Source organism: Dendroctonus ponderosae, unplaced genomic scaffold (genome assembly GCF_020466585.1).
Source record: "Dendroctonus ponderosae isolate FM_Combo_2020 unplaced genomic scaffold, Dpon_F_20191213v2 Dpon_F_20191213_8, whole genome shotgun sequence".
NCBI classification, from domain to species: Eukaryota; Metazoa; Arthropoda; class Insecta; order Coleoptera; family Curculionidae; genus Dendroctonus; species Dendroctonus ponderosae.
In genome coordinates, this window is record NW_026019016.1 from 6,078,176 (window position 1) to 6,089,127 (window position 10,952).

General features: G+C 39.9%; 2 protein-coding genes across 9 annotated transcripts in view; one reads left to right on the plus strand and one right to left on the minus strand.

Annotated features, from left to right (window-relative positions):
* The window catches only part of LOC109534341 (serine/threonine-protein phosphatase 6 regulatory subunit 3), a 9,034-nt gene extending 6,470 nt beyond the window's left edge, over positions 1-2,564 (plus strand). For 2 of the 3 annotated variants that reach the window (XM_019899990.2, XM_019899991.2), the window contains exon 17: positions 878-2,564. In XM_019899990.2, coding sequence (XP_019755549.2) covers positions 878-965 — 88 coding nt within the window. In that variant the 3' untranslated portion in view covers positions 966-2,564. The remainder of the gene's footprint in view (positions 1-877) is intronic. The other variant, XM_019899992.2, reaches the window with a different exon arrangement.
* Positions 1,405-10,952, minus strand: part of LOC109534345 — a 60,750-nt gene continuing 51,202 nt past the window's right edge. For 5 of the 6 annotated variants that reach the window (XM_048669089.1, XM_048669085.1, XM_048669087.1 and 2 more), the window contains 4 exons: positions 7,432-7,603; positions 7,313-7,374; positions 7,053-7,250; positions 1,405-4,624 (listed from right to left, as the gene is read on the minus strand). In XM_048669089.1, the coding sequence (XP_048525046.1) occupies positions 4,401-4,624; positions 7,053-7,250; positions 7,313-7,374; positions 7,432-7,603 (656 nt within the window). In that variant the 3' untranslated portion in view covers positions 1,405-4,400. The remainder of the gene's footprint in view (positions 4,625-7,052; positions 7,251-7,312; positions 7,375-7,431; positions 7,604-10,952) is intronic. The other variant, XR_007282135.1, reaches the window with a different exon arrangement.

Consider the following 10,952-nt stretch of genomic DNA (forward strand, 5'->3'; position numbering starts at 1 on the left):
ACTTAGTCTTAGGAATAGTTTGATAATCTGTGATTTGCACTCGTCCAAAAATCGGAACGGAAACTGAAACGTGTATGACATGTGTGGCTTCCCCTTTCCGATTACGCACCGATCCGATTATTTGGTCATCGACGGAAGATTCTCTGATCGGAGTCGGATCGGATAGATGTGTTCCGGCCGTTAAGCAACATTTTCGCTTCTAACTGTTTACAGTTGCATCCTAATGACTCTTCTGGTCTATACTGGAAGAAATATATACCTGTGTATACAGGGTGTCAATTTGAAAACTTCCCACATTTAGTATCTTTATTGCAGTTGAAAATATGAAAAATCGGAGACCCGTCAATTTGTAAGGAGGACACTTTAAATTAATATTTTTGCCTCCGTGTTTCAACCCTCTAGGAGGAGTAGATGTCACCCTTAGAATCTTAAATGGGAAGGGGGGGTGAGTCAAGTGGCACATCGTTTTAAAGGGCGTTCAATTCTCTTTACATTAGTTATTACTTTGTTGCTTTTTGTCTAGAGGTTTTCGAATAATCGCGTTTCAAAATTACAGAAACAATAAATCTTGCCTGCATTGAGATTTTGGTCTTAATTAGACGATTAGTGTTTAAACAAAAGCTATGTCATATTTTTTCCAACTTTGCCCCATTTATAACTGCCAGGATTTAAGCCGTGAAAGTATGAATTTGGAACGTAGCAAGGCGCCGTCGATCTGCAACTCTCATAGATTCTAATGTGCGCGAGTGAGAGCGCCGACACCAGCTACGTTCCTGAATGCGCAACTCAGTTTCCCAGTTCCAATCTAATATTATCAACAAATGAATTTCCGCAGGACTGTATTGTGCAACACAATGATGTTTGTATTTTTTTCCAGGTCCCTAGTAGGAGATGCGTGCAAGCCTGCAGACAAGCAGGAAAAATCACCTGAAAAGTCCAAAACAGAGCAGCAGGAGAAAGTGTGAGATGATGGGAGCTTGAAACATTGCAAACCTTAAGTAAAGTAATTACAAAAAAAAAACAACAAAGTGAATTTGCCATACGAGCGAACAATTGCTGACTTAGTTAATCGATTTTCTACTGCGGACTTTTCTACATGATGGGTGGAGACGTACCTTAGGACAATATGGATAAGGCTGCTGCTGTATGTGCGTGTGCTTACTTAGCATCATAATACAGGCGAAATTTTCGTTTCACTTAAACTGCATGTAAGTATTTATATAGGCTCCACATTGCCTTCTAGGGTGAGGGAATTGTGATGGAACTGGTTTTAAAATTTCCTAAAGCGAACGTGTGATTTTGAGAAATTTGCTCATAGATCTGCGAATTTTTCCTTTTTTTGCCCCCATTGTCTGACTGTTTACCTTTTTGTGTTAGTCACAGGCTGACAGTCCTGTGTGTGTGTAGTTGGTTACTAATCTAGTAGTAAATTCAGTCCGGTTACTTTTACCAATGGTTGTGTTGATTTCGAGTTAAGTTTGTCAGCAGTTGGAGTTCTCACGCTTCATTAATTTTATTGGAAAATTCAGCTAAACATTTTCAGTTTTTCCTCTTCTTTGACTCATTTGAGTAGCATTTCAACCACGTGCCTCCAATACTTGCAAAGACGATCTGTGATTATTCCCGTTCTGTAATTCCTGCAGCCACGGGCGTAGGGCAAGGAAAAGGGTAGTTTAATCGAATTTCTTCCTCGATTAGAGACACTAAATAATCTTTCTAAGATAACAGTTACCAAACAAAACCGTTCTCTTGCCTTTAGCCCAAGCTGTTCAACAATCCTTTGCTGTTTGCTGTTGTAGTTTATTATGAAGGGCCGAGGGTGCTTGAAAAGCCAAGCACTTCTAGGCCCTTGGTTATGATCATTCGTTTAGCAATATTTTATTATAAATATATATGTATAAGGTTGAATCCGAATCCTGTATTTCCTTTAGGTAATACCTGTGTTTATTTTTATCGTCACAAAGAGGACGTTTAGTAGATTGTCGATAAAAATCAGGTGCGTATGTTGTGATATACGGAATAATCCCTTGCGCGGCCAATTGTATCAAACAGTGTATCCATCGAATCTAAGGACTTTTCAAACATATACAGGGTGATCAATCAATTCAATAGAAGCGTGCCACTTTTAATTTTTGTTTGTCGGTGGTTTAAGCTGGTATGTATTTCTTCACCCTGTGTGAGCGACTTAAGTTTTTTTGTGTATAATTTTCGCCCTTATGTAATTTAGTACAAAGTAAAGCTATTGGATGACCAACGTGTTTTGGTAACCGGCTTTTTTTGTATTCAGCTCCTCTACGGGCCCATGTTCGCAAGTAGTCAATTAATAACCGCTTTATCGAACCGGCCTTGTAGCGTGGCGATCAAAAATGTGATCGGCCAATTTTTCACTGAAGTTGGGGGGTTTTTCTCCGCAAAAAGGGGCCGAAGAATTGTACATTTCTCATGAAATCAGTGCCTAGGTATTATTGTATATTTTTAACGTTCATCTACCGTTTGTTTAAAGAAACTATTCCATGTCTTTAAATTGGTTTAAAGTAATATTAATAAAATATAAGTATTTATCATCAGGTTTTTTTTTTGAAGGGAGTGTTGTTCTGGTGACCGGCAACAATAACGGGCATGTAGTTGATGATTTTATTTTAAACATTACAAATTACTGTGAAAATAATAAACAAGTATTCTAACATTTTTTTGTTGAGAGGAGAAATGCGCAATACCACTAGTACGTATTTACACAAAATCGCATTTCCCCTTTTAAGAGTACATAATAAAAATGGTGCCTACTGCCTTGGAATTAAAAACTACACCTGCCAAAGACATAAAATAACTTAGGTATAAAAATATCTATCGATACAAATGAATATATTAACATTATTAATACTTGAACATGGTTTACGTCGTTCTAAGGTGTTGTGAGCGTACAGTTTCTTTAAAATTCGAGACTTGGAGATTTTTTTGCAGTGGAGAAACGAGTGAACACATAAAATCAGAGACGCAGTACCAAAAAATACAAATATTTCCACGCGCGATAAATCGGACAAAAATAAATAGGTGAACACATTATGTTAGAATACTACAAGGCCTCTACAAGCTAAACATAAAATATTTGCCATTTTTGGTAGAAATTTCGTTGTGTGTATGTGTGTTGTGTACGAGTACATGCTTAAATTAGCGTTATCGAGGAATTAGTTGCTAAATAATTCTTTTATTAGGAACCAGGTGCTTACACGTAATTGTTTAACTAACTATTTTTAAATTACACTCTTGCGCTTCATTATTGCCAAAGTTTTTCGAAATGCTAAGGGGTATCGAGGAAAACCACAACCCTTCAATCACTTCCTATAGTAAAAAAGTGAGGACATGCTGGGTTTAAAAGCATTATGCTTTCAAACACAGCATCCTAGATAACTTATCTACATCTTTTAGTGCTTAATGTTCAGGCCCAGTTTTGCAGTAAGTGATTGCGAACAAGACACGAATTTGGTGTGTAGTTCCTTCCTTCCTGGTTCTGGATTTCCTCGACCGGCCCTTGTATTGGAATATTGACGGCATTATCTACATTTATACAACATTTAAAAATAATTTACTGGTTTGCGGTCGATTTTCCGGGAAAAATCGGCATGCACAATAATTATTATTGAGAGAAAATAAGGTAAATACAACAAGTTAACAATCATAACAAAGTAGTAGCGAGGCTTCATTCTTCCAATCGAAATCTTCGGGAATGTAACAAAAAATCATCTTTACACCGAGTAAAAAAATAGTCTCGAGCCGTCGATTTCTCGCATGCAAACCTAGCAGAACGTGCGCGAATCAAAATGGCACAGTTTTAAACATTTAGACGTAAACGTTTAAGACCGCGACCATCGAAGTCTTCCGCCTGTCTGCTGGGCTTCCAGCTGGAAACCTGCACAGAAATATCACACCGCTGCGGATTCCATTTAAAAATTACCCCCTTCTAGGTACATATTTACACATTTGAATAACCTACTATTTAGTTCAGCCTTACATTAATCAGACTTGCTATACATTGTTGTCCCTCCGGTTGAAGGCCAGGGTGGTACCACCAAGTCAAAGGACTGTGTGAGACGCTCTAGGTACCACCCTAGAGAACTAGCACAATTCGTTTTCGCCACAGTAAAGAAAGAGCTCAACTTAAACCAGAGACTGTTTTAATAAAAAGACAAGGATAAGAAATATAAATAAATTAAATAATAAAACTTACAATGCTGTTGGACATTTTTCCTAATTTCACGTTGCCATTGTTTTTTTTCTACATTTCCAACATATGGGAGCGAAGCCGATTCCGCTGCTGCTGCTGCGTATAACAAAGTGCTTGTACATTGCTTTATGTTACAGTTTATTGTTCGATTATCACTGTTTTAAGCACAGTTCACGCGTTACACTCCCCAGGGTGGTTCGCCCCGTAGCAGGGTGGCCGGATGATCTCCTCGATCGTGCGGCGTTCCCTCATTTCCCGAATAGGGTCGATCTGAATCGGGCAGGAGATTCGGCTCGAGCGGAGGCACGGTGGTACTCCCTGGCCCTGGCACGGCGTGATTGTTGCCTGGATGGCCTCGGAACGGGTTTAGCGTACTGGTACGAATTGGAACCAAGTTTTGACCTGCAACAACGGAAATTGATATTTTTATCACCTAGAAATTTGCTTCAAAAAACTCAAAGTTCCTCCACAAAAAGTTTCGAAGAAATTCGAACAGTATTATGTAGATTACACACTTTTTCATTGTTAATTTTTGTCAAAAATTGTCACGTTTGTTTGTTGGGAAACAATTTTTCGAAGTTTGTTTTGCAGCATTACCAGAAAAACAATCAACAAGAAAGGCCAAAGACGTCTTAGTGCCTCGATTGGAACGAAACTCGCGGAGAAAATTGAGACTTTGTTGACGCATTTTTGTACACAAAACACTCAACTTGAAAATTCCTCACAATCCTCAAAGAAGCTCGAATAATATCAAGCTCACAGAGCATCTTCATAAGACTCTTTCTAGCCTTGAATACAAAACACGCTTCTGGGTTCTCTAGTTTGGCAGCAACGAATTTTTCAATCCCAGATTGAGACCGCAAAACTAAGCTTTGAAATTTTCTCAAAAACATCCAAGTCGCTCTATTCACATGAAACTTAGACACCATCTTAAGAAGACTCTTCCTCATGATGGAGAAAAAATTCCACGCTTCTATCTACTCTAATTTGTTGGCGAATAATTTTTGAATTCTGGTCTGATGTTGAAGATTATTTCAACAGGATTTTTGGATCACTTCAAAATGTCTCTTAATCTTCCAAATGGTCTGATTGAGACTCAACTCAGGGAAGAACTTAAGAAAAACATTCTTCAAGTTCAATTAAAAATTCGGGCTTCAATCTCCTAGTCTGGAAGCGACAAAATTTTGAGCTTTGGATTGCAATGCAAGAACCTTCAATTGAGACTTTGAAAATTTCTCAAAACCCTCTCAGTTGCGCGATTGCATCGCAATTCGCGGGTAATCTTGAGAATACTCTTCCTTGAATTAAAGGAAAAATGCACGCTTGCATCTCTTCTAGTTTGGCTGCGACGAATTTTTGAATTCTGGACTGATGTTGAAGATCATTTCAACAGGATTTTCGGATCACTTCAAAATGTCTCTTAATCTTCCAAATGGTCCGATTGAGACTCAACTCAGGGAAGAACTTAAGAAAAACATTCTTCAAGTTCAATTAAACATTCGGGCTTCAATCTCCTAGTCTGGGAGCAACAAAATTTTGAGATTTGTATTGCCAATGCAAGAACCTTCAATTGAGCCTTTGAAAATTTCTCAAAACCCTCTCAGTTGCGCGATTGCATCGAAATTCGCGGATAATCTTGAGAATACTCTTCCTTGAATTAAAGGAAAAATGCACGCTTGTATCTCTTCTAGTTTGGCTGCGACTAATTTTTGAATTCTGGACTGATGTTGAAGAATATTTCGACAGGATTTTCGGATCATTTCAAAATGTCTCTTCCAAATGGGCCGATTGAGACTCAACACAGGGAAGAACTTAAGAAACGCATTCTTCAAGTTCAATTAAAAATTCGGGCTTCAATCTCCTAGTCTGGAAGCGACAAAATTTTGAGCTTTGGATTGCAATGCAAGAACCTTCAATTGAGACTTTGAAAATTTTCTCAAAACCCTCTCAGTTGCGCGATTGCATCGAAATTCGCGGAGAATCTTGAGAATACTCTTCCTTGAATTAAAGGAAAAATGCACGCTTGCATCTCTTCTAGTTTGGCTGCGACGAATTTTTGAATTCTGGACTGATGTTCAAGAATATTTCGACAGGATTTTCGGACGACTTGAAAATTTCTCAAAATGCCCTAAGTGAACCGATTCAGACCAAAGTCACAGATCAGATAAAACACACTCTTCATGTTGAGGAAAAACCCTTCTGTCTCTTCTAGGCTGAAAGCGACCAATGTTCTAATCTCGACTGCGGGGGAGGAAACTGCACTTACCACTTTGAAACCTCTTAGTAGCTCGATTTAAGCAAAACTCACAAATAATCTTGAGAAGACCTTCCCTTATAATGAAGAAAAAAATCAGCTCTCTATCTCCTCTAGTTTGAACATGACGCAGTTTTGCATTTCGGACCCAGTCATTAAAAACTCAACAAAATATCGAATGAGATCAAGCTCACAAAGGATCTTCAGAAGACTTTTCTTCGTGTTAAAAAACAAACTTCTAGTTTATCGTTTGGCTGCAACTAATTCTTCTATCCCGGATTGAAACTAGAAAAACTAGACTTGAATGTTAAAAAAAAATTCTTAAAAACCTCGCTCTATTCACCAGAAACTTCGAAGAATCTTGAGAATACTTTTCTTTATATTGAGCAAAAAAATTAGGCTTCTGTCTCTCCCAGGTTGGGGTCAACAAATTTTTCTATCCTGAACACAGATAGAAAAAACTAAACTGGAAATTTAAAAAAGTTTCCATAAACCGCATGGAGTTTCGATAGCGAAAGATTCACGGCATTTGGACAAACAGTAATCCTTAAACGAATTGACTGACATTTTACATACCTTGTGGCCGCACTCCAAAGATGGGCTGTCGATGATGGTTCCGCGGGAGTCCATCGACTTCATCAGTGGCGGCGCCGCCCTTTTTGCGTCGCCGCCACCTCAAATAGGCGGCCAAACATAGAATGACGGCGGAAAAGACGGCAATTGTGGCACCCCCCGCTATGGAGGCGGTCTCGAGCATGAAGCGCCGTTGAGATGCTGAAAAAAACAACAAAAACCATTTTCATCCACAAACACAAAACCGCACAAAAAATACTTACGCATATATGATCCATCCAGGTCTTTGTATTCGCACCGGGACCCTTGATATCCATCCGCACACCTGGAAAACATCCAATTAACCCCCATTCAAAGCACGCGCTCTGAGCAAATCACTTACATGCAGTTGTAAAGGAGGCTGTCTTGGATCTTGACGGTGAAACAAGTGGCCCCATTGAGGCAAAACCAGGCTGCGTAGGCGGGGGGGCACGGATACGTGAGGAATGTGATATTGGGCCGGGGGGTGGGCGCTGGTGGGCGCGGCTTTGGGGTACTGCGTGACGAGCACGATTCTGAAACAAAAAAACCCTCCTGAGTGAACCTATAGTGCAAATTGTCGTTTCCCTAGCATGAGCCAATGGCCCTTCTGTTGTTATTGGGCGTTGCTATGGAAATGGCCCTTGGTTCCCACTTTGGGCATTGGGATTGGACTTGTTGCACCAACGGCCGATATGTTTATATTAAATTTAAATTGTCGAATTTTCAATGTTGATCACCATCTCGCGACGACAAATCAAAGAGCCCGCCCCGTCTGAATTCCGACGCAAACACGAGCATTTCCGGCGGTACCGGCGTCAAATTGCCTTTTTCCTGTTTGTCACTCGCGTTTTGTCCCAAATAAAAATTACACTGAAAAAGAGATTAATTAGGCATCGTCAGACGGGGCGTCGAAACGACATCGATTTTCTGAAACTTGCACACAACAGATGAATCACGGCTGCTTGGACAGGAAATTGAGCCATTTTGGCATCCGTAAGCCACCGGGAGGAAGCTCGAGCTGATTGGTATGCGTCGCGGCTCTTTCGATACGAACCTGACCTTCCGAATGCACTCCCCGCTGCACACTCAGAACGGAAATAACATTCAAAACAACGCTGTTCCTCCTCAACTACACTCACTACCCCCCGATGGTGCAATAAGTCCTGTTCTGCAAGAAACAACAGCGAAATTTCCATAGCAACCGCCCTTTCATGCGCTCCTATTGGCCCCAATTCGTTCAATTTGGGCTGAAGGCTGTTTGCACTGTTTTCTCTTAGAAAAAGTGTCCTGTGTCTTGTGTTCGAAGAGCGCAATTTATCGAATATTCCGATTGAGCGAGCGAAAATGGAAAACAAATTGCATCGTTTATGCAAATTGGATTTGGCTGATTCGAGGCAGAAAGCGAAAAGCTTCATAATAAAGCGACTTAAACGAATCGTTTTGTTCTGACCCAGTAAACTAGCATTAATTTTCCGTGTTCGTCGCCCAACTTACTTTCGACGATTAGAAGATCAATTATGTCATCAATATTTTATGCGGCTTTACATTACCTTACTATTCTTTAGATGTAGTTTTAATGGTAACTGCGGTTCAAATCGGCACAGTTTGCCGGCCGAATCATTCTTCACCTATATACGGTATAATAAAGCAATTTTCCGTGGTTGGGCTTGAAGAAAAGGCCACTTTAGGACGTTAAATACGGGCCCCGCCACACATATGCTACTTTATAAATTGACTTTCCTAATAACAAGAAAGTTAATTTTGTTTGCGCTGCTATTTTTTTTTCTTCGGCTTTTTAATGATGACGGCTGCCTCAGTCGGGACAGATGGGTTTCAGCCGTATAGATTATTTATAAGGGCACAGAACGGCATTCTGGGGAATTCTCAATTTCTTCCGAACAAACGACCGCGTCAAATTCGCGCTTAGATCGTGCCAAACGAAGCAGAGCGGTCTCAGGCCGAAATCAACAATCCGAAGGCATCAAGCATAAATTCATAAAGATAATACGTACGTTAAACCGTTAGAAAGGTTTTTACTACTGGGTAATGTAATAATTAACTAGTTTCTTTAATGCATTTAATTGTGCCATTCTTTTCGAACCAGTGCCACCTGGGACTTGGAATCTTCAAAGTTCAACGAAGAAATCTTCATTTTATGTCTTTTAATCGCGTACAAGTCACCCAATTAAACCTTTTGTTAAGGAAATATCGGACATGATCCATTGATCCAACCATATGGTTAGTACAAGCAAATATACAGATAGCGCCTCGGATATGCAGTGAGCCCCAGATATAAAAATAAAGAGGAAAATGCTCGGACCCATAAATTTTTACTTTTTAATGCGGTTTTTATGGTAAAATTATTTTCACTGGGTGGCCCAAAAATAAATCATTCAAATCTGTGATATTTGTCACTGCTATTGATTTGTCGGCAATAAAAAAAAGTCTTGTTTTACTTTGATTCAAATCCCGTTATACAAACAAACAATCAATTTTCCTATTAAGAAAACCCAAATGAAAAACATTTTACCATTACCAATTTTACTGAGTAATTTCAACTTAATGGGATATCCCCTCGTAACAGCGTATTGTCACAGAAGCAAAGTTCTACGGGGGCACTCCCGAAGGTAATATAAATCCGAGGTGTAATTAAACTGGATTTTTTTGGCGGCTTCTTCAAAACTGAGCTGATTTATCGCGTGATGGGGGCCCCCACCGACCAGCAGAATCACATATTTGTTGTTTTGGGTCCGCTTTATTAGGCACGCGGGAGCCGAAAAAAGGTACGGCGCCCCGAGGTCGTATCTAATAAATTAGGGTACCCCAACTTTTTTACTGTCTCAATATTTGGACACACACATCGAGCGATAATGAACGTGGCAAGAAGATGGGGATTCAAGGAGATGGGCAAGAAAATCATGCATTGTTGGGGGGGTGCTGTTCGAAATCAATGTGGCAAGTGAGTGAGTTTTGTACAGGAACCCGCCCAATTGGGTTCTAATCTAAGCGGCCTGGAGGCGAAATAATAGACCTGCACTTGGCCGCCCACAGAGCTAATTCGCACCAAAGTTGGCGCAAATATTTGTTTTGCCCCAATCACAGGGTTCCGTTGCCGACACTGGCCTATCATTAGACGAACCGATGACAGTCTAATTTGGGGAGTTTCAGGTACCAATCCGGAGCCAACGAAATCCCACATCATCGTTTAACGAATCGATAAACTTCACCTTTTCCTATTGAAATAGATTAATTTTCACTTATTTATAACTTTTAACAAGCAAATTGCGCAAAATAACCCTTATAACCCCCTTATCCTTACCATCTGGGAAATACCGCTGGAACGTCCAAGACTCGCACCCAACTGATAGTTAACGTGGCAAAAGCGTTTAACCGATTATTATCTAATCTTGCATCGACTTATAGAAAATGAATTTTTAAATCGCCTCATTTTTCCGCCGTTTGCGGTCTGGATGGCGTTTTCAGTGTCGCCCATTTGGCCGGAAAAATGGCCATCGCGTGATGCCAGTTTTCTTGTCAATTGCCTTTGGTGCCTGGTATTTCTACGCGCCATTTGATAAGGAAATGTGCATTTGCACGTTTCTGTCAGCCTCTGATAAGAAGCGTGTTTTATTGATATTAGCATCATTTCCAGTTTTTATTAGGACTTTTTTGGGCTTTTAGATCGTCGTGGCTAAGAATTTCTTTCAGACGTTTGGCACGTTTTTGCTCAAATACAGTTTTTTATTTAACAAATTAAAGCCGTTTTATTGCCCGAGAAAATAACCGAAAATTTCCAGAAGAAATAAATAATGCACGTCAATGGTTTTTCTCCAAATAAAAAGCACTTTCAATTCTACATTCAATTGGCAACAAAAATCTCTT